Source organism: Excalfactoria chinensis, chromosome 3 (genome assembly GCF_039878825.1).
Source record: "Excalfactoria chinensis isolate bCotChi1 chromosome 3, bCotChi1.hap2, whole genome shotgun sequence".
In the NCBI taxonomy this organism is placed as follows: domain Eukaryota; kingdom Metazoa; phylum Chordata; class Aves; order Galliformes; family Phasianidae; genus Excalfactoria; species Excalfactoria chinensis.
The window spans coordinates 49,873,621-49,900,799 of NC_092827.1; the positions used below are offsets into that span (position 1 = coordinate 49,873,621).

At 36.8% G+C, this 27,179-nt stretch overlaps 1 protein-coding gene across 2 annotated transcripts in view; it reads left to right on the forward strand.

Annotated features, from left to right (window-relative positions):
* Window positions 1–1,079: 1,079 nt before the first annotated feature.
* Window positions 1,080–27,179, forward strand: part of LAMA2 (laminin subunit alpha 2) — a 308,934-nt gene continuing 282,834 nt past the window's right edge. For both annotated transcript variants that reach the window (XM_072332884.1, XM_072332883.1), the window contains exon 1: window positions 1,080–1,206. In XM_072332884.1, coding sequence (XP_072188985.1) covers window positions 1,128–1,206 — 79 coding nt within the window. In that variant the 5' untranslated portion in view covers window positions 1,080–1,127. The remainder of the gene's footprint in view (window positions 1,207–27,179) is intronic.

Sequence of the window (27,179 nt, forward strand, 5' to 3'; positions counted from 1 at the left end):
CATCAAGATGAATCTTGAATTTGGGTTGCTCTGTAAGACGTGCAGAAGGCCACTACATCATCTCTTGGCAAGGGGATCTGAGTATTTTCCATTTGCTTGTGACAAATGTCTTAGCCGCATAAGAGCATCATTGTTGTTGTACTCTCCTGGGAGAGTTGGAGAAGTGGCCTTCCAGACGGCCGCGGAAGCAGTGGGTGCCCTCTGACAGGCACCAGAACTGAGGCCATCTGGGGTGAAACCACAGAACTGAGTGACTGCAGTGAAGAGAGAGAACAAGTCTACTCAGTACAGGATAAAACAGGCTGTGTTGCTGGATGCCACACTCTGTTGTACACATCATGCAGTGTCCCTATGAATTTGGGTTTGATGTACCAAGAGAAATACACCAGCAGAAAAGGCTGCGGTGAGAACTGAAGTAGGCAAAACAGCAAGTTCAAATGTGTTCTTCTGGACACCAGATGTCCCTGTAAAAGTTGCTTAATGTTGACTTCAGCAACTAAAGATGTCTTTGTGTGCACACATTCTGAAGTACTTATATGGGGAAACATGCACAATTATCAAATCTCAGTGTGAAATACAAAGAAAGCTCAGCTGGAAGCATTGTACTGAAGGACTGTGGGGATGCAGGGTGGCTGTGCAGTCAGAAGCAGGCCTGCGCAGCTTCTTTGCACCTCCTGCAGACACCGTGTAGCTCAATCGAGCTTTGCTTTTCTAGCAAATGCCATCCATTATGTCCTGCTCCAATAAGCTTACAAGCTTGCTCGCAGTCTCGTTCTTCCATTTTCAAAATGCCTTCCGAGAAAGCTGGTACTTTTCTATCTTTGAGATAACCTGATGTACCCAGGAGGCTGGGCGGGCTGCGAGAGCCGGGCACCGGCGGCCGCAGTTAATGCACGTGCCTCCCACGGCGTACGGCCCCCGGCGGCCCCGCAGCGCCCAGCTCCCCCCGGGGCCTGGAGGTCCCTGTCGCTTCTCTCGGAGCCGTCCCGTGGTGGCGGGGCGGAGAGCGGCGGGCGGGGTAGAGGGGGTAGGGGTGTGTCCTGCTCCTTGTCTGGGGCACCGGGGTCCTCTCTCCGGCAGCTCACTCGTCTGGCCGGGTGGGCCGGCAGTTTGGCCGCCGGGGAGCGATGGCACGGGCAAGTTTGCTATTCCTCTTGCTCCTGGCTGCGTTCTGCAGCCGGGGTCAGCCGCCGCCGCCGCAAAGAGGTACCGGGGAGCGGGGAGCATGACGAGAGGGGGAGTCCCGAAGTGACAGCAGCCCGTGCCTCGCTCCGGGGCCGCGGAAGACTCGGGGTGGGGGGCAGCCGTGGCAACGGGGTGAGGGACGGGTAGCCCCCAGTCTGGGGGACGGACGGGCACTGCTTGTTGGAAGTAGTCAGACCGAGGGGATCTTATGGGAGAGCCTTAAAAACCGTCTTCAGCGCTCAGTGCCACTTCTGGTGCCTGCCTTGATGTTCTTTACGTTTTTAGCCCTGCTCAAAGCAGTTCAGTAGGGATAGACGACGGGTGCAATAAAATAGTCATGGGAATAGCGTCTAGCTTCGAGTAGCGTGTGATGCCATGATGTAGGCTGAACACTTGCCATTAGGAATTTTTGGTCAGTTTAGGGTGTATTGAACTTTAAAAATATGATGCACTGTTATTTCAGGGTGGGGGGGTCAGTAAGAGGGTGGAGGGTAAATGTCTCAACTTGCTTTAATACTAATCTTACTGCATGAGGATAAATGAGGGTTGATCAAGTACATCTGTGTAGGTGCTAGAATAACCCAGGGATAAAATCCCTCCTAGAATTATTCTGTGGTTAGTTGATGAATTAATGGCAAATGTGGAAAGTAGAAAAATACTGATTTGGCTTTGGCTTTTTTCTTTGTTTTGTTTTGTTTTCCAAACCTCTACTCTGAAGGGATGTGACTATCTTAAGTGAGAAAGTGGGCATCTTGGGCTTTCATAGGCTGCACTGTTGCTGCACTCTTATAACAGAGTTCTGGTGATTCAGAGAGGAACTTTAGCACATCTAATTTCATGTTAATAGTGTGATGATGGAACACAATCACAGATGAGTTCAAGTGCTGGCCTGCCAAATTTTAAAGACATTTACTGTCTTCTGAATTTCTTTCTGAGATCTGTCACAGCTGCTGGGCGGTGCTTGCGCTGTGTGGAACTCACTGTGTTGCCCAGGCAAAAAGGTACTGAATTCCTTTGCAGTGCAAAAAGTTTGAAAAGTGTGATTTCATCAAGTCCTGGAGGAGATATATGATGTATAAAAGTATTCTAAGACCCTTGATTTATACCTTTGGAGTTAACAACTCTTGTTTTTCCAGCTCCGGTTATTTGGCAATACCCATAAACACTGGATGGTGTTACTCTAATTGTTAGCACCAGTCAGATGTCTGTGGAGAAGATTATGTAACAGAGCTGCAATGCTTTGAAAAACAGAATTTGAGACATCACAATGAATTCCCATGTTGTTTCTTAGAACAGAACAGTTCAAGAACATTTTGCACCTCAAACATGAGAACAATCTGTAATTCTGTGGGTTGTTTTTCTTTTTTCTTCCGTTTTTAAGTCAGTAGAAGATTTATTGTGGTCAGAAACCTGGAGTTAATTTGAAGTTTTTGTTTCTGCTACACATGTTGTTCTACCCCTCATATGAGCACTAAGTATTCACATTGAATTTCTCATCAAATGGTAGCATAGGAACCAGAAAGATGTGCACATCCTCTAACAGTGTTTCTTAATGATACACCTAACTTATGGCTCAGGCAAACGTACTGAAGCACTATATAATGTTACTTTTAAAAGTTAACCCTTGGTTCATGAGATGTGAGAGGGACAAAGTAGTAACAGTTTAGAAAGGGATAACCAATATTAGGGATGGGGACAAGAAACTGAAATACTGTACTGTAACCTGATCTGTGGTGTCAGCTGCTGAGAGCAACGAGATAACACAGGAGGTGCAGGTGTTCCTTCACATCAAAAAAATCCCAAGTGTAAGCTGACTCTTAACAGGTGATGTAGATAGGACGCTCAAGAAGTCAAAGGGAAACGAAGGGTGAACATCAGTAATGTGGAATAATAATGTGAAATTAGCAGAATGTCGCGTTCATGCATTCTATATGCTACTATGGCTACTAAGTAGCATTGCAGGTAAAGATATGTTGTGGTTATTTGTAACATTTTACCTTTAAATTCTTGTCCGTCCTGATTCCATCTGATTTAATAATTGCTTGAGAGAGTGAAAGCAGAGTATTTAGATGAGCTTTAGGTTTAAAACGTAAGAAAGGAAAACACAATATTTAAAATTCTGGATAAGGTGTTGGAAATATGTAGAATTGTCCAGTCTGACTAGAGCCATAAATCTCCGCTTTTGTATACACTTCAACTTGAGTAAATCACAGCAAAACTGGGAGAGGTGGATCTTGTACAAGAATGCATGATTTTCTCTAGGCAACAAGTAAAAACTTAAGATGTATTTTAATATAAAAACCCTTAATATTCATTTTTCATTTTACAATTTTGTTTATTTTTTTAGGAGTCTTTCTTACTAAACTTGAAATACTAAAATCAGAACAGTGAATCTTTAACCTGCTCCATAAATCCCCTTTAAAATAATACAGCAAACAATCATTCCTAATTAGTTCAGGCTGGAGGAAGGAGTCCACCCACATATGTTCTGATTTCTTATCCAACTACTTGGACTGACAGTTTTTGGAGATTATCACATTTCGGAATAAAAGGCAGCAATGAATCCCTAGTGTAAGGATTTTTTGTTTGTCTTTCCTGAAGTCCAGACTCATTATATTTGTAGGTCAGGAATGGTAATAAGACACAATGACAGGCAAATATGAAACAGTCTGTTTACCTGATAATTTCCTGTTCTTTCCCTATTTTTATATTAGTCCGTAAGCCTGTATCTAGAGAATATTTTTCTTTCTGAATGAAAGTGTCCATAGTATCTGAGAGCTCTTACACCACAGGCTATACTAACAATAGCACAGCCAACATCTTGCTTTCAGATGTCAAATACAGACTAAGTTGTTTGCTAAAATTTATATTGTCTCCATTCATATCTTTGAAAGAGGAAGGAGATTTTCTTGATGCTTGCCAATAATGTTAGTTATTAGCCCCAGTTAGCGGGCTCCTGCTGATGACTATGTGTTATTGTCTTATGCTGGCTTCTGTAGTTGCTGGCCATCTCATAGTTTCAGCTTTAATGAAGTTTTGATATTCTTCTTAACCCAAAGGTATATAGATAGGAGAGATAATGAAGAAACTAATAATGAGTTTTGGACTGCTTCTGTACCATGGTTAAAGTAGAGATTAAACCTTACTTCTTTTTCATGTTTAGGATTTATTTTGGCTAAGAAATGATTGTATCTCCAGACAAAGTAACTTAAATTGTTGTGATTTTTGTCCTGAGGGATAATGAAGTTCTCTCAGTATTTTTGAACAAAAACTAAAAGATATAGCAGTTCCTGCCCTCAACTTTTTCAGAGGTTCAGTCTCTATTACTTGTTCCATAGCATCACACGGATTTGCCTTAGACTGTTCTCCCTGCCAGATTCCTCTAGGAGACATTATCTTTGAATCAGACCTTGTAGTAACAATAATCTCTAAAGCAGCTGTAGAAGTATTATGCCAGGGAGCTCTTGTGAAACCTCGGGAAGAATGATGAACATTCCTACAGAGTGGATTATCCAAATACCATTACAACTTCTTTAGTCACAACCCACATGGGCTTCTACTTCTGTCATAATGAAGCTAAGGTGCAATAAAAAAAGTTACCAAATGTGAACAAAATGTTTGTTTTTAAAATTATTTTCATAACTATTGATTTTTATACCAAATGGATATACCTTGTAATTGTTCACCTATCTGATGAATAAGGTAGTGTTTGGGGTCAGTTAGAAAGAATAATTTTTCATCAGAAGAGTTTTGAGAACATTTTGAAGCATAATGTATTTTTTCCTGCTGCTATAGTAAAGTGGAGCGAAGTTGTGGATAGGCAGTTGGGAACTGAAAGGTAAAAGAAAAATATATCAGAGGCACTGGTTTTCTGCATACTTGTGAGTGCTGAACAAAGATTTATTTTGATTTTCTACATATACACACCCTCTTCAGATAAACCCTCAGAATTTTAGATGCAGTTTTCACTTGGGCAGTCTCTGTGTTCTGCTGGAAGATGCTGAACGCAACTGCATGATTACTCTATTCATGCAGGATGCTCAACAGACTGTAATTCTGTTCTACAGAAACATGATAGTTCTATTATAGGGAAACACATCTATATTAACTTCCTCAGAGTGTATCATGCACTGAGAATGAAGAATAACTCTTGTACATTTGGCACTGTATCATAGTATCATAGTATCATGCGAGTTGGAAGGGACCTTAGAGATCATAGAGTCCAACTCCCGGGATTCGAGCCCTTCTGTGTAGCACAGCAGCACTTCTGCCACTTGCGCCACAGGGGGGATTCGAACCCCGGGCCTCTGGTGTTGCAAGCAGCAATTCTACCACTGTGCCACCGGAGGCACACATTGTACTTCAAGGCTGGGAGAAAAAATGAATTGAATGGCATTATTTATACAAATTACCATGCTTCTAAATATGTATGATAAAATATGAGGGCTACACTGAACATAATGCCTCCTGTTTGGTTATGTTGGCTCATGATGTCAGAGGCGGATGTTGGTCTCATGGTAGTAGAGCGTGAGCCTTCCCACCAATATTCCATTACGTGTTGTTGCCATGAGACAGATGGCAGCAGAGGGGCAGTCTGATAGAATGGTGTCTGACGTGGAAGTGGGTATGAAGCAAAGGCACATAATTGAATTCTTCCATGCTGAAAAAATGGCACCCGCTGACATTCATCTACAGTCACTGCATGTCTGTAGAGACCAAACAGTGGATGTGAGCACAGTGAGGTGAGCACAATTCAGCAGTGACAACAACAGTGGATCACCTCCGCTGGTTCAGATTTGTACAAGCACAGCATGCAGGCTCTTATTCATCCCTGGCAAAAATGTGTAGGTAATGGTGATGATTATATGGAGAGATAGTATTTTGTAGATAAGAATTTGCTCAATCAAGCAGTGTTATTGTGCTCTTTGTATCTGTTGTAGTTTTCCTAGAGATAAATAAGACATGTTATTTTCAGATTGACTGTGTTCTTAGGTTGCAGTGATAACTGTTTTGTGCATTTTCTAAACCTGGCTACAGTGCTAGGGAATATGAATAGTACGGAATTCTCTGAAACCAGAGAGCTCTATGAAACAAGAAATCCATGCTTGCTTAAGAATACAAAGTAATATATTAAACATACAGGACATTTCTATTTCTGCTGTTTTCAAATAACAAATCCAACATGTGCATATGTGCAAGTTCTGGAAGCAGTGATTTGAGTGTGATTCAGTTGCATGTTTGGTTTGATTGTATGAATTTTGTGTGCGTTTCTTGTAGTGACAACAAAAAGATGATTGTTGAATGTCAAAAGTACACTAATAATGAATAAAAGAATCTGCATACAGAGGGCATAGCCTCACTGGCTCTTGATACTAGTGTAAATGAACAACGATTTCTGTTAAATATTCTTCTCAAAGAAGAATTGAACCTCACTCAAAAACATATTCTTTACCATGCAAGGACATCCCCCAACTTCTGCCCATTTAGTTGGAAAATATATTTGTACTACGTACACTCTTGACTCCAGCTGGGCACAGCTTTTTGACTTAATTCCATTGTACTAAGGTTGTGTGTGGGCTCAGGGTCTGTGTAAGTTGGATCAGCTTCTCCCCCGTCACTTTGTTATGGTTATATAGTAAATATGGCAAATATTTTCTAAAGTCAGATTTGCTGGGAAGCTTTTACATGCATACCCTATAATCACTGATTATGCATGCAGCTTCAGTTTCCTTCCCCCCACCCCCCAGCTGCAGCTTTGACACAGAAAACAAGGTGGTCATTTGCCAGCAAAATTAAAAGTTAAACACATGTACTGGCTTTATAGCGTGTTAACTAGAGGGGAAAATGCACTGAGACTGCTTACTGCCTTGGCAGGAGTTATTTAAAAAGGACTTTGAAGCTCAGTTTAATTGGTGAAAACTTTTGTGATTCAGAAAAATGATGAAAAAGGCAATAGTATTAATCAAATCAAAAGCTTGAGTCACTTGGGAAAAACAGAGTATCTTAGAAGAATGAATTGGAACTGAAGTAGTTATGAGTTATTTGTTTATTCATGGAAGATATGACTTAGCTTTTGGTCAGTATTGTTATTCTCCTTATTTCTCTTCTTGCTGTCCTTCTTAGATGATAGTAGCTAAAGGGATCAGTGAATGCAGCTGTGTTCTAATATATTTGTTCTTCATGTTACTAATGTATGTGTGGTTGATTATATAGTACTTTGCTTCTTCTTAAAATACTTATTTGTCCTAACATTCCTTCAGAGGTGATGTAATGCAAGAGCACCAGAGCTTCCATGTAAGGGTTTACTGATCCCCAAGAAAGTACGTGGAGGCAAGTTAGCAGATACCTCCAGATAAGCTTCAGTATAAGCTTGTGCCTTTAGATAATCAATAATCTGATTAGGGCTTGCATATTGCTGAAATCAGAGCTGTCAGCAACTCAGGAAATTAATTTTGGAGTTTGTTGAGTTGCTGGCTCTATATGTGGCAGAAGCAAATATATAACATATGCAAAAGAGCAGTGGACATCATGAGGGAGGATGCTGAGAACAAGATGGTGGACATCATTTTTCAAATTGCAAACTTTTTGTGCCCCCATATCTTCTGTGCTGTGTTTAGCTCCGATCTCTGTATCTCAAGAGTGATACAATGGAGTTTTGGAACTTACTGAGAAGGGCGATTAAAATGACTAAGTGCTTGGAGCAGTGAACTTAGAAAGGGAGACTCAAAAAATCAGGATCCTTGGGTTAGGAGAGGAAATATCAGGGAAGGGACAGAACAAGTAGCCCAGGTAAGCTGTGAATGCCACTTCTCTATTCAAGGGAAGGTTGTATGGGACTTGGAGCAACCTCTAGTGCATGGATGTCCAACTTTTTTGATTGCCTGGACTGCACTGAGTGAAGAGGAATTCTCTTTGGATGCAGATACTTTGGTCACTACAAAAGTAATGCCTCCTATTTACTTCCATGGAAAGTACAGCAGATAAAAAGAGCACAATAACACTGCTTGATTGAGCAAATTCTTAGCTACAAAACACTCTCTCTCCACATAATCATCACCATTACCTATGCGTTTTTGCCAGGGATGAATAAGAGTCTGCATGCTGTGCTTGTAAGAATCGGTACTAGTGGAGGTGATCACTGTTGTCACTGCTAAAACACACCACCCACCACCTTATACCAACCATCCAACGTTTGGTCTCTACAAACATTCAGCAAGTGTAGATGAATTTCACTGGGTGCCATTTTTTCTCTAAAAAGGAGGTCTTATAAAAGTCTGGTAAAGACAAAAGATCATTTTTTTTTTTTTTAATTGCAACTCTATAGCTTCCATCTGAATACGTGCAGGTAATATATTTATGTGAACTGATAATAGAATCAAAAGTATACCAAAATTATTACTTTTTCCAGCAGTCGTGAAACCTATTTTCAAATTCCTTTATCAAAATGGGAAGGTTCAGCCTTTGTGGTGTTCACAAGGCTGTGTTTAGCCATGTATCAAAATCCATAAAATTATTTGCATTAACTTGATCTGGTACTGCAGTGCGTTCTCATCATGCACTGGTTTCAGTCCAGTGGGGCTAATAGTGCTCTGGTGTTCAGTTGGTGCTGAGGGGCCAAGCCAGGCCACATAGTGAGGCAGAGACAGAGCTGCTGCCATGATGGTGTGGGGCAGGGGGTGGCCACAGTGCGAGGTGTGCCAGGCTTTGGGCGGGAAATGCCTACTCTAGTGGAAGATGTCTGTGCCTATGATAAGGAAGTTGGAATTAAATCATCTTCAAAGGTTGTTTGCAGCCCAAACCATTCTCTGATTTGACTGAGGTTTGTGCAATCACAAAGGCAAAAGTAAAGATGAACATTGAATTACTATCCACCAATACAGAACTTAGGAGCACTGATGCACATTGTGTGGAAATTGGCTTAAAAATGATTAAAGGGTAAAATTCATCTTACGGGATGAAATTCACGGACAGTCTGTAAAGGGATGCCAATAAGGGAGCACTTAGAAACCCCTCACTCACTTCCTCTGTGGGATGCTGAGTAACATATAGAGAATAACCACAGCCTCTCAGTAGTCCATGTTATTTCTCCCAATTGAATGTCAGAACCCTATTTTTGAGGGAGTTGGAGAAAGGGCTAGGAGAAAGGAAAATCATAAAAAATCAAGTGAAACTGCAGAGTAACAGGTAAAGTTGAGGAAAGTGAGTGGGGATTGAAGGATCAAAAATGGAAAAAGAATTAGAGCTGAGTGTATATCAGGACAGCTTGAAACTTCCCAGTTCTTGCTGAATGATCAGGGAGTTGAGATGATACTACACAGTGATGGGTGCTGAGAAATGTGAGAGGATTGTGAAATGAAAAATGGCTCTCATTCTGGAATGTTACTGCTGCTTTCACTTCTATCCTAGCTCCTCTTGAGTCTTGTGTCCTTATGATTTGAAAGGTAAGATGTCTATGAGGAAACAGCACCACCAATTAGAATCAGAGAGACGTTTCTCAAGGCTAAGCAGTCCCAGTTTTCTCACTGTCAACTTGTGGAACAAATGCTCCAATCTCCAGTTATCTTTGTGGCCTTATGCTGGCCTAGCTCCAAAGTGTCTATACCTTGTACTCAGCATTTTTGTGTTTGCACAAAGCAATTATGTGTGCATTTACCACTGCTGAGCAGAGATCACCTACCTCATGCTTCTGGTAGCTCTCTTCCTAATGTTGGCTAGAATTCTTGTAATCCTCTGCTGTGAGGGCACGTGGCTGGCTTATGTTCAATTTGTCCACCAGGACCTCTACAAAGCTGCTTTCCAACCAGTTGGCTACCAGCCAGTATCATAGTATCATAGTATCATAGTATTGTGCAAGTTGGAAGGGACCTTAGAGATCATCGAGTCCAACTCCCGGGATTCGAGCCCTCTGTGTAGCAGAGCGGCACTTCTACCCCCTGCTCCACAGGAGGGGATTCGAACCCGGGCCCCCTGGTGTTGCAAACGGGAATTCTACCGCTGCGCCACCGGAGGCACACAGTACTGTTCCATAAAATACAAAAATTAAGATAGTACTTCTAGTGAAGTACCAGCTAAGCATACCCTGACTGACTTCTTGAAGATGGACCACACATGACAGGAAAGTATTGCTTTATGTACGTGTTCCTGTCTTTCCTTGAACAACGAAAAACTAACCAGCAGAGAGAACATGGGGATATTTTATTAAGCATTATGGTAATTTGTGTTTTTATATTTTTACTTTTTGAGTTTAGACTAAAGTTAGCATATTGCTAATGCTGGGAGAAGATTGAAGGACAGTTTTTTAAAAGTTTTGACAAAGTGTATGTCTGGCTTGGGATATAATTAATCTTAAATTGAAGTGATAGAGCTGAACAGTAGTGATATTGGAAGTTCATCTGTAATAGTTATACTAGTAGTTATCTACAGAACCTATTTTCTTCAACTAACAGGAGAAAAGCGATATTCAAGTAAAAAGGAAGCAGCCAGTTTCGTATGGCTCAGCTATTAAAGGTTCAGCATGAAATAAGTGTTCCTCTTTATCTGTCAGATGCTATAGTACTCAGGAATTCCAGTTCTATACAGGATTGTTTGTGTGCGATCTGTATACTTTTCATGAGAATCTCTTTGGAGGATGGGAAAATCTGGAGGCAATACACTTCAAAACCGATCCATTTCACCTCCAATGTAGAGACTCTTTTTACTCTTCTACTTCTGTTCTGTGAACCATTTGTGCATCTGTCATGTAAGAAATTCTAATTGTTTTACTTTTCCTTCATTTTAGTTGTACATATTTTCCTAAGAAGTCTTGTGTCTAGGGAAGTGAAGAATTATTGCACAGAAAATTCTACTTTGAAAAAGTTAGAAAAAAAAAGTCTCTGAAATGGCAGTTGTATGTTTTACCAACGGCACAGTAGCCTGTTGGTAAAAACCATGTGATGACAACCCTTACTGTAACATGCAAAATATGGACTTAAAACTATTAGCCCTCTCTATCAGTTGTTGCTAGTCCCTGTGATTATGTATTGCTATTATGAAAGCACCAAAGGTTTTTTTTTTTTCCCAGTAACTGTTGCATGGACTATCTATTATCTTAATTCTATGATTTCATTGTGTGTAACAGAGGCTGAGGGGCCTAAGTAATGCATTCCTTTGAGTACTTGGCATACCCCCAGTGTCAAATGGGACTAGAGAAGCATTTACACTTCATAGGTGGATGACTTCGATTATGGAGTGTGAAGGGCATTTTTCTAGTCTCTTCTTGCCCCACAAGCAGAACTGTTTCTAGGAAATAGATTTTTGCCGCATGGTATAAGCATAAATAGTTCCAATTAATTGAAAATATATTGATAAATGAATCTGTTAATTGATTAAGTACTTCTGTAAAAAAACAAAGTTCAAAGTGAGTCAACATTATTAAAACCTTCTACAATTAGATGAAATTACCCAGCTTAATGTTTAAAAAAATTTTAGTAATTATTAATTTTCATATTAAGAAGTCATTATATTCTAATACAGCAGACCTTTATTCATTGAATTCAGTTTAAAAATGTAGCATCTGTCTACAGTATGACAGTGTCTCTACAGTTATTTTCTAGAATAATAGAGAATATGTATTCATTGCTAGATCAGGTCTATAGAGAGTCAAAGGAAATAATTTTCTGGTTACCTGTTTTTATTTAAGGCTGTTAGTATAAATATTAAAAATACTTGATATCACGAGATGTGCATTAATTTTAGTGTGAAAACTAGGTTTGTTTGAAATTACAGCAGAAAATCTTACTGACTTCTTTGAGGCAAGAATTTAATTCCCAGTCTTTAAAAGGGGAGCATACAATCCAGGAAATAAGTTTGCTCGATCTTAACGTTGTTCTGAACACATGTAAGCATAAGCTGTTTATTTCTGCTGATTGTAAGAACGAGAGCTGGGGGGTCCCAGAGCTGTCAGAATGAATAGCTACGTCTTCAGCATGAGCTATAGTTGAAAACTAGTGACTGAGTTGCAATAGTGAGCTTTTAGAAAGTGTTCTTTTATGCTAAAATAAGACTTTGTTTCTATACTTGTATCAGTTATTTCAACTTCATAGTGGCACATAACAGTGAACACTGACAGCTAGCTTTTAAGGTAAACTTATTGTTGATAGGGCACGAAAGGGGAAGTTTTTTAAAAAGACAGATCCACCCTAAACTTAGGAATTAAATTTCTGTGTGTCCAAGCTGAAATCTCTTTACTTTATCTTCTGGGTGGAAGAAACAGCTGTTCTGAATCTGTAAAGATCAAAGCATCAATTGGCATGTCATCAGATGGTATTTCCAGTATCCCACTCATCTATTTCATGAACATTAATCACTCCTACCCATCTACTTATGAGTATATACATATTTTATAAAATATTTGACCAATGGTAATTTCAAACAGGCTTTTTTTTTTTTTTTTTTTTTGTAATTTTTAGTTAATTTTTGTCCCCAGTGTGCTAAACCATAGTGTGGAGGACTTTTATTTCATCACAATGTACATTACTCAGCCAAAGATGCAACTTACTTACTGTTTAGAACTGCTACTTATTATTAAACTGCGTTAAAACACTAAACTGAATTAGTTACTTTCAGGTACAGTTTTGAGTAAGTCTTTAGTTTTAATTTTAGACTATAAATATGCCTGAGATACAGACCAAGGAGGTTGCTGAATCTCCGTCTTTTCCAATCTTATGATTATGAGAGTTAACTCATGATGAGTTAACTCATTGCTGTACTTCCACTTAAGTGGAAATATTCTGTATAGGTGCATATATTTGAACTATAATGTTTTTGCAGTCTTTCTGAATGTGCGTGACTAGATCCCTATATATATCAGTTGACAAAGAAAATAGCAACTTGATGAGTGTATGTTTTTGAAAGGTGATATTTGTACTTAAGGGATCCTCAGTGGTGTGGAGAAGAGGGTGAAGCTGGATGTAATAAATGCTCTTTCAATAGTTAGATACTGTACTATGCTTAACTTGCTATGTTTTCAGTGCTCTTATTTTGTAAATGCTTACATGCTTAGTATGTGATATTTGAAACGTGTCCACTTGCTGTTATTAATTGAATGCTTTGTTATTGTAAAGTCAGACAGTAGAAAGACAAGTAATACATGAAAGATTTAGGTCAGTGACCTACTAAATTAGACAAAAATACATCTTTTTGTCTTTGCTCATAAGCTACTGCAAACATTGTATTTGAGCTGCATAAAGAGGAAGTTATAAATTTAAAAAAAAGGCTAAAAAACAATGTCCTAGATTTGCATCTGGATTTTGTTACCAGTCTCAAGATGCTACCTAGAGCAACAACATGCAGCATGGGAAATCTGATAATGTGCATCTTTCAACATCATGCATTCTAAATTGAGCATGGTTTCCTGTAGTATTGCAGATATGCCAGATAAAACAATCTTGGGTCCAAAATCAACCTCTGTTATAAATGCATGCTCTTTGTTATCTGTATCTGTGCTGTGCTGTGTGATTAACTGTTCCTTATCGGAAGAGGAAGAACATTTTTGTTTTTGGAATTGTGTGTAGACTTGCTTTTAAGTGATAAACAATTGCAACTTACATGATTATTTGGTTCAAATGAAGTTAAATATTATTTTATGCTACATTTAAGTGTAATAGTAGTTTTATTCAAAGCATCTTTATCTTCTACGCTCATACTTCAGATTTTTTTGTATATTAAATATGAATATGTGTGTATATATATATATTTAATTGATTCTGGAAAAGTTAGAGGTCTTTAAGATATTCTCTCAAGAGACTCCATTTTTGGTTTTGGTAGTAAGGTTAGAAGCCTATATTTAGAAGTTTGAAAAAGACTGTGTTACTAATCCTGTAATTTTTAGAATTTTGAATTGTGATTCAGTTGGTTATTCCACATCCATTTAAATAAATGTCCATAGAACTCTGGAGACTTTTTTCCATATCCAAATCCAAAGCAGTTTGATCTAAGTTCTCATTCTCATGAGCAACATGAGGCTTATAATGGATGAAATCATTCATTAGACAAACCAGTGCACTTAGGGAAAAATGTGTGAGCTTTTTGGGTATGAAGTCCTCCTTCAGATATAAAGAAAGTATCTTAATAATGCCTTTATCTCCATGAAAGACACAAAACAACATATGTCTCTGAACCTTGTAACATTCAAAATTGTTTGAAACCTCAGTAAGTACTAGTGAGGTGACATTTGTGATTTACTAAAAGCCACCTTTCCTTACTACAGAAAAACAAGGAAAAATGTGAGAAATGACATGCAAGTTGGGAAAGTGGCCTTAGAGGGTGGCAATATCTTTAAAAAGATGAATTGGTGTTATCTGGGGGAGGAGTAGAAACTACAGGAACATGAACTTCAAAAATCTTCTAAAAGGCTAGTGAATAATAATAACAGGTATATTATGGACAGAAGACAACTTTAGTACATGCTGTAGATCTGTCCAGGCATTTAAGTAGCAAATGTGTATAATTATTTTCCCTCTGGGTGCTATTACTATCTCTGCTATCCTGGATATGTCATATATTTTGTCTCTGTCTAAGGTACTTTGAGAAACACTTTTAAATGTAGTGGAATAGCCTCCCCAGGGAGGTGGTTGAGTCACCGTCCTCAGATGTGTTTAAGAGCTGTTTGGATGTGGTACTCAGGGATATGATTTAGCAGAGGGTTGTTAGAGTTAGGGTTAGACTGCGGTTGGACTTGATGATCTTCAAGGTTTTTTCCAACCTGGGTAATTCTATGATTCTATACTCAACTCCATATTCCTGGTAGCATTAAAAAACAAGATACGTACCTGTTTGTCTGTGGCTTTTGCAGTCATATATCTATAAAATTAAATAATATTCATGCTTCACAAGTAGAATAGTAATCTAAGTTAAAAAGGCTAGACTTATTCAGGGAGAATGTTCTGCTACCTGTGTTTCTTAAACTGCCTTCCTAGGAATATGGAATGACTGTAATTGCAGTCATTCAATATATTGCACATTACAGCTGAAATTCACTGAAGTTAACCCACATTTGACGAAGTCAGCAAGTAAATATAATACTGGTAACAGTTTCCTTCTCTCCTTGATTTGATTAGTGGTAAGTGCTGCAAAGAATCATAGAATGGCTTGGGTTGAAAAGGACCTCAAAGATCATTTAGTTTCAACTGCCCTGTAATTTTTTAGTGTGATCTAGAGTCACGTAAGCATTACAAATTATAATGGGCATTTCAAAGATCTTGGTCACTTACTAGTCTCTTACATATTACTGAAATGAATGTATTCTTAGTATTTTTTGAGTTTTTTGTTTGGCTTCCAATATGTAATGAAAACTTATATTTTGGAATATGATAGAGCTAATACAAATATTGATGAATGTAATTCAAACACTTGAGTGTATTAGTACTGTTTCCAAGCTAAGTGAACTGATTATCACAGATATCTCTATGCCATGTATACGTACGTCATATGTATTTTAATTGACTTTTATGCTTAATCAGATGTAAGTTTATTATTAGCATGAGCGAAAACTCTTCTGATGCCTTTCCATTGTCTGGTTGCAACTCAGGAAGGTGAAAGACATCCAGAAAATAAAATACACTGTGAGAAAAGGCACCATGTACTTTATCACCATGCACTTACTTGAGGGACATTGCTTAATACCTTACACATACATTTAGAAATTAAGATTCCTTGTCTTGGACTTTGTCTTGTTTCTCAAAGAAGTAATTCTTTGTCAGCTTTTGTGAAATGGAAATTAACTTTACAATAGTAAAAAACTGAAGTGTTGAGTAATTTTCTTACCATCTATAAAACCTGAAAAGGTAAAATCCAGTACCACATGCAGATTCTTACGGGATATATTCTGCAACACTTCTCCTTTTATTGTTTGCCCTTAGGCTGAAAACTTCTTTTCTTGTCAAGTGGCATGGTGGTAGGTACATGAAAATCCTTCAGTGGTGTGTTTCCATCCAGGCTCCTTTTGGGAATGGAAAACTTTAGGGTGGAGCTGAAAGGCCTTTTATACAACCCTGTTTCCATAATTGAGTGTTAAGCCTCTGCTGTAGGAAAGGAGACTGAAGTAACTGGCATGTGAAGCTGTAATAGTAAGTATACTGTGCAGATGAGAACTGTAACATACCCTAGATTGCACTTTGTTAGCAGACAATACATGAAGGTGTTGAAAAAAGGGTTTTCTTTAGTTTCTTATTATATCAGATTTAAAAGATGTTTTGAAATCACAGGATCAATATTGATTTAATTTTGAGGCTATCTGTACAAGTAGGCTGTAATTTTATGATGTAAATTTAACAAGCCAAAGTATGCTATAGAGGATCTGGATAAACACTGCGGTCTTCTCCTATTGGTAGAACTAAGATTAATTTAGTAGAGAATACAGATTGATTAAAATATATATCTAAAATGAACTTTGATATGGAAAAACGTCCTGGAATATATAGAACCATGAAAAATATGAATGTATAAAAGCTAACAGACACATAGACTGGCACCAAAATTTGGAAATAATTTGAACAAATATTTGGAGAATGAGAACAATGCTAATAAAAGGAGTACTGAGTGCAGACAGAAACTTTATATTGAAGGATTTCAGCATTTTTTTTATACTATTAAACAATAATATTGAAACAGAAGCCCAGAAAAGTATTCCTTGTTGATTTGGTGTGGTGCTTTACTGTGTCTTCTGGAATACTTAGTGGTCACTGTGTTCGACCTCATACATTAAGTGAAACATGAATTTCATGCAGTGAATCAACTTCACATTCCTAAAAGTGTATTAAAAGGAGATCAGGTAGTGGAAGGAAAACAGAAGGAAACTTGAAATAGTTCTAAGCTCATAAGCCTTACTCCCTTATATACCTGTTGTATAAATAATGTTTCTTCTGGTAGTCTAAAATCTCTCAGCAGGCTTGAGGCACGATGGAAGACTGTAGATCTCCACCTCCATCATTTACTTTGATCTTATAATTTACTTAAAAAATAACAGCATTCAGTCTGTGCTAAAAAAGCTTTTCTCTTGTGATTTATGCGCTGTTTGTTGTCAATAAACCTTTGAGACAGGAATGCATATTTGATGCCCAGTAGGGTGCTAAAAATATTAAAATGCCTAGCATGTTAATAAAAAGCTTTTTTTTTTTTTTTTTCTTTCATTTTTCTAACAGCGTTACTGTACTTCTCTTAAAAAAAGAAACTTAAAATAGCCCTTACAAAAGATTCTGCCCTGCTGAGGTGGAATCCAAAACTCCCGGTCGTCTAAAGTACACAAGCTGGAAGAATGTGTTCCCTTACATTCCCCTGTCAGCATGACCTAATCACCATCTGATGGTTCAGCTCAAGACATGATTTTTTTATTGTAATACAGTATTTAGTCTCTTTGGCTTACAGAATGTTTAGAGGAACTTATCCCATTCTTTGTCTTGTACAGCATCAGATGAGCTGAAACTGTCTCTCTTGTTACACAACTCCACAGGCCAGCTCTCAAATGACAGAGATCTTCAGTCAACTTGTCTCATATGATTTCTCTTAGATATGAAAAATTTCTTATGCTTTCTATCTGAAGTATCACAGTTGTATTTTAAAAATATTATAGAATTACCAACTTTGGGTGTGAGCTACAAGTGAAGTAAAGCATAAGAAAACTGTCAAAAGCAGACAGTACTGATTGAACATTCTAGATAGAATGTCTGTCATAGTTCCTGGCAATCAATCAGAAAAAATGTCATAAGGAAAGTAGGTAGGAAGAAAAGAGGGGATGAAGAAAAGAAGGAAATAAATTTAACCTGATAGATTAAGGAATGTAATGGTTCTAATTTGAATAAAACTAAGTAAATCAATGCACTTAAATTTTATTGACTTATTTAGAAACACAAATCAACAAAGCATACATGAAGGCTAGTAGGGAAATGTTTTGTAATACTGTAAAGGTATAAAATAGTGGCACAAATGTATGAAAGATCCAGTATGCTTTTTCTAGAAAGCAGAACTGCTCCATTGAAAGGTGCCATGAAAGTCAGTAATTGAGTACAGAAGCACTTGCAAGTTGGCATCAAAGGCTAAAGAAGTCATCTGTTTGCAGCTGATGTCAACCTTGCTGTCTTTTAAGGAAGATGCCTACCACATCTTACTGAATTTATTTTGATGGTCATTCAGCTAATTCAGAACTACTTAGATATTGTATCACTGGAGAAGAATATGCCAGTGGCTTCTTGCTCAAGGTTGGCCACTCAAAATGTGGTAGGGCTGATGGAAGAGGAATTTCCCCTCCACTTCTTGGTAGAGGAAGGCTCAGAGGAAAGAGAAAATCTGAGAGGATTTAATGCCTTTCTTATTTTTGGGAAGTGCTTTTATGATAGGATTTTGCTCTCTTCTTGTAGACAGTTTGTACACCTTAAAGGATATCGTTGGTTTCTTTTTTTTTTTTTTTTTTTTTTTTTTTTTCAGCTAATCTAAGATCCTAGGGACCTTAAACATAAGAAGATACCAAGAGTCTCTGCTTTTAACTTCCAAGAACTTCTAGCAGAAATGTAGGTGTGACAAAATCTTAGGTAATTAACTCTACCGATAAAAAAATAGAAATGAAGTTGTTAAAGATGGCTGCTGTTTGGTGTAGGCTGCAGTAAGACTTTTTTTGGACCTTGTATAGACTGTTATACATTAGGGGTATGAAGTTCAGTTCTCTGCTTTCTTGTTCCTTCATTAAATTGTTGGCTACTTACTCGATCTGTTTTTATGCTCATCAGTGCTTTTTTTCTCCTAAGCATTTAATACAACAAATTTTTCTACCATACATCTTTTAACATTTCTTTTGTGTTTTGGTTTTTAAAACATTCCCATTAAAGGCACTCAATCAAATTTCTTTTTATATCTACTTTAGCTATATGTGCCTTTCAGAGTATTGGCCAAACAAAATGATTTATAATTCATATAACTCATTTTGAAAATAGGTTTAGTAAAGCAGACTTATTTACTCCATTTTAAATTATTTGTTGGCAGTCAGATTGTATGTACTTCTTTATGATTGTATGTACTTCTTTTTGTTACAGTTGGGTAGAAGTGTAGAAGACCCAAGAAAGTTCTGGAAGTGTCCTAAAACATCAACAGATATTTTACAAAATTACTTTGAGTGGTCTGTTATGTTAACTATGCCATTCTTTTGGGCTAATTTCCTAATTTTGTATTGCATTTCCTTCTTCATAGGGAAATCTTATAAGTTAAGCATTATAGTCCACAGTCTCTCTGAGCTGGAAAAACTTGTCCCTCTGATCAGTATGTTCCAATTGCTTATAGAAACTATTAAAGAAGCAGCATATGTGATGCAGCGACATATTGACAATAATACGTATAGAAGACAACAGAGGCTTGATTTGAAAAGTAAACCTCTGCTTTGGAATGACACTTTTTCTTTATTGTCACTGTGAAGAATGGCTGTCATCTTTGCTGTTAAAATAAAGGCATCAGTGAATATTAAAGTAATATCAGCACTTAATGTAATATACAGTTAAGCGATGTGAAGACATGAAAATTAGTTTGTGATTGTGCATGCTTAAATTAGATTTCGGTGTCCTTGGGAAAAATTGTAAGTTATGTTGTAACTCCTTCTGTTTGAGAGAAGGAAGAACCTTTCGGAGTTAGTAGATACATAACACTTTTATGTAAACCTGGTAATCATCAACAGGACTGAACTAGCAGAAAAGATATTCTCCTCCATCCTGTTCCACGGGAAAGTAAAACAATAAAACTTGAGACCAAACTTGCTATATGAAAAAATAGCTCAACAAATACAGTGTTTACATTTTTCTATTTTTAAAATCAGATTGCATAAATAAATTATGTTTATTATATTTAATTGTGGATTGTTTGATATATATATATTTTACTTATTTTAATTTTTTTAACAAGTAAGTTGCTGATGGTTTATTCACGTTATCGTTTTGCATAAGGTTGATTGCACTGGACATAGTGAAGTTTTTGCAGAAGTCAAGCATGTCAGATGCCAAATTCTGTAGCTGACAATGAATCTTGTTAAATACAGAGGAAAATTTATTATTGGATCTTTGCTTTTTCTTCATGAGGGTAAGATTGATTCCTTCTACCCTAATGACCAAGTAACTGGTGACAGTGTGTTGGTCTTTAGGCAAGGATCATGATTTCTTAGATAAGCAGAACAGCTTAGAGCTATACAAGTACTTAGGTGTCCGTAGGATTTGGCCCTGATAGTAGTGTGTCTTATGCATCCCAGATGTGGCCTGGAATTGTGAGCTGTTCTCTGATTCAGAGAATTTGTAAAGGGGCAGCATGTTCTCCCCTGTTTATCTTTCCTGGGCACATATAGATATTATTGCTCCTGCTTTCAATATTTTCACACTGCTGCCTTATAAAAGACAGTTGATCAGCTGAAGTTATTGGGAGTATTACTTCATGTCTTCTTTGCAGCTTTGCACAGTGCAGCTTTGCACATAGACCATCTGGATAGCTGGACATTTGATCAAAGTATAAGGGACAGTCAGGCACTTGCATCTGAAAATGCACTAGTTGACCCTAGTGACTTTTTCCTACATGAATCAAACTGCTCTAGTACTAAAACTCTTCATGAATGTGCAATAGAACTACAAATGTAAGTGTAGGAAGAGAAATAAAGGCAAATAAGTGAGACTCACGCTGTGCACAGACTAATCCTGGCTAAAAGTGCTTAATTGTTGTGTCATGAATAGCATGATGTAGACATCACATCCTGAGAGAACTGTTCAAATAAGTACCATTTGATTTTGTGTGACATGGGTATAGGAACCTTGTATTTAAAGGGAACATTATTAGGATTGGCAGTTTTGATATTTGTCATCTGTTTTTCGTTAAGTACATTTGGAAAATATATTTACTAGCAGGTTTCTGCCAAACACCTGATCCTGTGTTTTGCTCTCATTGAAATGCTCCTGAGGACATCTATAACAACCCATCTTGGAGGAATGAGCATCTGCACTGTATTTTGTGAGTTTTTAATCACATTGAAAATAATTATCTGTCTTTTTAGTGTGACTGTTTCTGGTAGAAGAAAAGGTTTTAATAAGGTCTAGTAGTCATTTTTTAAATGAGACTATTGGAAAAAGATGCAAGAAAAAAATTACTTTAGGTTACAGAATATTTCTTGATAGTTCCCTTCCTATGAAGACTGAGTAGCAGTTGATTAAAAAATAGCTAGCTTTTACGGAGGACATCTTTAATTTCTGCAGAGTGGCTATTGGTGGTATGGCAGTAGAGGCTGAAGCTTCCTCTGCTAGTATTCCATCACAGTTTGCTGCTACACAACAGATGGCAGCAGAGGGGCAGTCTGACAGAATGATGACTGATATGGAAGTGTGTACAATACAAAGGCATGTCACTGAACTCTTATATGCAGAAAAATTGGCATCTGTTGACAATCATCTATAGCTACTGAACATTCATAAAGACCAAACAGTGGATGTGAGAACAGTGAGGTAGTGGGTGATACATTTCAGCAGTGACAACAACAGTGAGTTGCCTCTTCTGATGCAGATTTAATTTTTATTTTTACAAGTGCAGCATGCAGACTTTTGTTCATTGATGACAAAGATGGATAGGTAATAGTGGTGACTATGTGGAAAGGTAGTGTTTTATTGATGAGAATTTGCTCAGTCAAGCAGTATTATTGTGCTCTTCGTATCTGTTGTAATTTCCATAGAAATAAATGGGAGGCATTACTTTTGGAGTAATCTACATATATACATACATATATATGTGTGTATGTATGTATATATACATATATATATATACATATATATATATGGTCTAAGACAATTCCTCTTCACTCAGTGCAGTCCAGGCAATAAAAAGGTTGGACACCCATGCTCTGCAGGGTTTAGTTAGTTGACAATACATATATTTTCAGAAATGAGGTGGTGTTCAAGCAGTAATGGAGTTTATTCAACTTAGACTCTGCTTTGAGACTAAAGGATGCAGAAACTTCCAGACTTTTGCCCAAAGAAGTAATATAAAATACAGTTTTAGTTTAATTGTTATACATACTCTAAATACAGTCAATGCTTCTCTAGCTGGTCATTCTCAAAAGCGATATTTCCATTGGTGAGTGAGAAACCTCACATGGAGAATGAATGAAAAATGAATGGGCAGCAGCCTAAGATACTTTTCTTCCAATTCATTTTAAATATAGAAGACTTATTTATTCTGAATTGCCATTATTATAATGACACTGTTGTAGCTGATACTCAAATCACATTTACTGTGAATCTTGGAAGTAACAGCATAAGATAGTGACCACAATGTGGTTAGGGTTGCCTTCTGTAGCTAGTTGAATACAAGCATTAGTTCATTTAGAAATTAAGATGGACATGTCAGATTACAGAACCTCTTCAGATTATGGCATTGTTTTGGGGAAAACAGGAAAATGGCAGATATCATACCAGCATATAAAAAGCAAAAATATAATGTTCCAGGTAGTGGTAGCCTGATTGGCATTACATTAATGCAAAGAATAATCTTGCAGCAGATTGATAATTGGAGGCTATCAAAGTGCATTGTACTTTTGTGATTAGATTAAAAATTAACTGGAAATTGAATTCCGAGAAGTAGTCTTATGAAATGATTGTAATAAACTTTGTTAACTTATGCATTTTAACAAAGTTGACATATTTAGTTCTCTAAATTCAGTTTACTTTGATCAACTTAACCTCATTAAAATTAGTATTCTCCAAAGTCCAATACATCTCAAATTTAATAACTTATATCCCAGAGAAACCATAAACAGAAAATCAGGTAGTGTGCCAGAGGATCCTTTCTTGTGCAGAGGCTGTTTATGATCATTATCACATACCTACAAGGAAACCTGAAGTTGTTACTAGTAAGTATTATAGGTGTCATAAACTTTGGTTAAGCAACCATTAAAATAAACATATTTATACGGAGTTTTGCAGTGCAATATAGATTGCATAATAACCTAATCTGATATTTATAAGCACATATAAGTTAAACATACATATCACGTATAGCTATTCAGAAAGTTGGATTTGGAGATTCTACCATTCAACAAAAAAAGATTTTCCACATAAAGCAACAATCTTCATATTTTAGGAGGAAGAAAAATCTTCCCTTTTAATTTAAATGCTTTAAATACTTACAAATTTAAATACTTCATTAATGAAACAATTAAGAAAAGGTCAAAAAATGATTTAAGTAATTCAACAAATTACTTAAGCAAATCCAATATAACAATACAAAACAAAGTTTTACCTGACCAGATTCCATTTTTGAATCATTTGTGAGTGAAGCAAAAGATTATTCATGATTGTGTATCTTTCTTGGAAAGATCTTGCTAGCTCAGCTAGTTAATACAGTACAGGCGTCTTGTGAAAATCTATAGCCTATGAGCAGCATGTGATCAGGTCTAATGAAGAAGGCTTCTCTGTCCCTCAAAGTACAGAACTCTGCTCTACTCTGTCTTTTCTGGCATTGTCTGTAGCAATTAATGCAAAAAGATTTTATTTTCAAAAATAAATTAATTTTGAAGCCAGAACCAAGACATAACTCTGAGAGGTTTTTTTCTTACATTTCCATGCCATCCCCCCCACCCGCAACAATAATGTTTATATTCTTTCTTTGTGAGATTCTTTAATCCCCTTAAGTAGTTTTTACTATATATTAGATCTGTTCTTAGTTTACTTATGGTAATACCCTCACTGCCCCTTCAGTTTGTAATAATTTGTATAATCAGAAAAGTATTTGCAAACAATGTCCAATTCTGCATTTTCCATTTTAAGAAAATTCTAAATTTCAAATCATAAAACCAAAAATTCAGCTAGAGTTTTTGTTTTTGAAATTCTGACATGAATTTAGAATTTGCTTTTCTGTTATGATTCGAAAGTACTATCTTTATAAAAACCTCAGTGCTTCTGAAAGTCTCTGATGTTTTTCCCCCCTTGTTTTCTAGTAAATTGTCAAAATAATTTAAAATGAGTTGCATTTGATTCCCATGAAATTTGCACAACACGATTCCAGTAAGAGTGATGATTATGACTGGTAAATAATAGAAAGCTGAATTAGCTAGTATCTGTGTTTGTTATGAGTATGCTTTTATGGGATTTGATCTGCGTCTTGTCCTGTTGCAAAATATTTCTATTGTGCCAAAAGAACTTATTACAGGCAGGAGTCAAACTGACTCAAACTTAGAGCTTTTGCACAAATACTAGTTATTTGTATTGCATCTGGAAGATGGTGAATGTATTCCAGCTGTTTAGCATTTTACTATGAATTATTTATTATTCTGACATTTCTGTTCTTTCAGTGATATACAGGAAAATTGCTGTTGAAATGCAAGTGTACTTATGCAAATAGAGACTTGAGTTAGATTTTAGATTAACTCAGTGGGATACATGTTCTATAACAAAAGCATGTTGTGTGTTTTTCTTTTTAAACAAAAGAATTTAGATTTATTTATTTTTTTACCCCCAAATTCTTTTATGCTTAGCAAAGTAGGTGGTTACAAGCAGATCTTATATGAAATGAATGGTACAGTATGCTAGATATAGATAGATTTCCATGGCTTTTGGTCTACTTGAATACTTGCCTACCTCTAGAGAAACTGTAGTATTTTTCAGTTTGGTTTCTTTATATTTCCCTTTTGATTTTTCAGGCCACTTTTAATTTAATTTAAGTGAGGTATATTAATTTACGTGAGGTGGAATAGGCTCCCCAGGGAGGTGGTTGAATCGCCATCCCTGGATGTGTTTAAGAGCCGTTTGGATGTGGTGCTCAGGGATATGATTTAGCAGAGGGCTTTTGGAGTTAAGGTACTATGGTTAGGCTGCAGTTGGACTTGATCTTCAAGGTCTTTTCCAACCTGGGTAATTCTATGATTCTATATATTACTTAATTAAAATACTTCTTGAAGTATTTATGGCTTAGGAGAGTGAGTAAGCATCTGTCGTCAGTATGGATTAGCCCTACCTTCTCTTCTTAACAAGGCACTGAAAACTGACCCTTCTTTTGGTTACAGCTTAGAGTATTTCTGTCTTCTCTATAAACCTTCCTTGTTTGTTCTCTATAGTTATACACATATTGAAACTATACATGGATTTTCTTTCTCCATTAATCCTCCTCTTGCTGTTTAAGTGATGCAGAAATAGATTGATTAATTGTATCAAGTAATTAGTCCATTAGTCGTTTCACAGATAAAAGATAGATGCACCATTCACATAATCACTGAACTTATGTCTCTATCTGGCATAGATATTCATTTTTTAAAATTATTATTTTTTTTTTTTTTAAGTCAAAATGTTAACATATGCTGTAAGTCACAGTTAAAAGACTAACACATCAGGTAATATTACAGAAATTAACTAATTCCCAGCAATTAAAGTCTGAACGCAATGCATCAATATCATTGTGGTAATTAAACAGATAATACAATGGGAAAGGCATTATAATAAAGATGTGGTGGCAGAAAGATCAGCATGATAGAATGGTGCTATAAAGGAAAGGAAGAAGATTGATCACCCATATCAGGAGAGTCTAGGTTCACAGGAAAGTTCTTTGCTATCAACCCTTAAATGGAGCCTACGAGATGTGCAGCCAGACTCCATCCCATCACCTGTGCTCCCAGGGCAGACCTGGTTCTTTCCCCCAGGTGTTCAAACAGTGGTTTAGGCCATGATTCAACAGTTAACCATACAGCCACAGAGAATAAATTAGCCATTTATATGAGGATGGAATTGCTAATATTAAAATGCGTAATACGAGAAGTTTTACAAAAGTACAGATATGGTAATGTTGAGAGTAACTACTGATTCTCTCAGACTAGAATGCAAGCTAAAAGCAAAAGTCTTCCATTATGTGAAGAGAGTGGGAAGGAAGAGTTCTAGTTTAAGCTTCAACATACTATAGGAATAATATATAGCAGATAGGAAGTTGTCCCAAATGATCTGACATCCTTACAGTATTTATGCAATGTTTTCATATCCATGTCACTGTGATTTCAGGCTTTCATCGCTTAACGCCATGTTGTTAAGGTGAAAGGTCTGGAGAATTCCTGTATTGAGAAAGGCAAAATTTTCTTCTTGAACTTGCTTCTGTACTCTTAAAATTACTTTTGTGTTAGCATAGTTATATTAAAATACCTTTTCTTGAATGTGTTTTTGAGAAGGTCTAGATAGTGAGATACCTGTGAGTATGTCCAGTTTCTCTATTCTTAGCTATATGTTATATAAGTATTGAACTCTGCAAAATTCGGATGAATTATGAAATTCTTGTATTCAGATAAGACAGTAATAGTCAGCAAGGGAAGGTAAATTACTTGGTCAGTTTAGGAGGCCATACCTTTTTCTGAGGCATCCAATGATTCACTGAAGATTAAAGGCTAAAACTGTTTGATCTTGAGTACCTGTTGCTTCTCTGTCAACTGGACAGGATTTCACAGAGAGAGAAGTCTTTTAATCTGACAGTAGAACGTATCAAGTAAATCAAAAGATTATGATGATGAAAATAATATATGTTCAGAATACTAGTAAAGCAGCCCATTAGTACAACTTTCACAGTTCAGTGGAGTCATAATACTTGCCAGTTTAACCTATGTATGTTTTCAGTGTAGCTAGATGTCTGCAAATGCTTAACATATATTGGGTTAAATACAAGAATAAAAATAGATGTTAAATGACCATATTTTTAATTGAGAAAACATTCAATGGAATTCTTTCACCATGTTGCACTGGAAAATTCATCATAGGATGATGAATACACTGAGGTAAGGAAAAATATATCATAATCCATTGGGGTGGTTGAGTTTCAGAGTTTTAGATTTTTGTTTGTGCATTCTGAGGATTTCATATCTCCAGTTAAATTCAGAAGTTGTTTAGTTTGTGGTTGTTGCAATACTTTCTGTTTAGTTCAGAGTTGCAAGTGGTTGGTGAATTTGCTTTATTGTAATTTCTATGCAGATCAGTATTTCTCTTTAA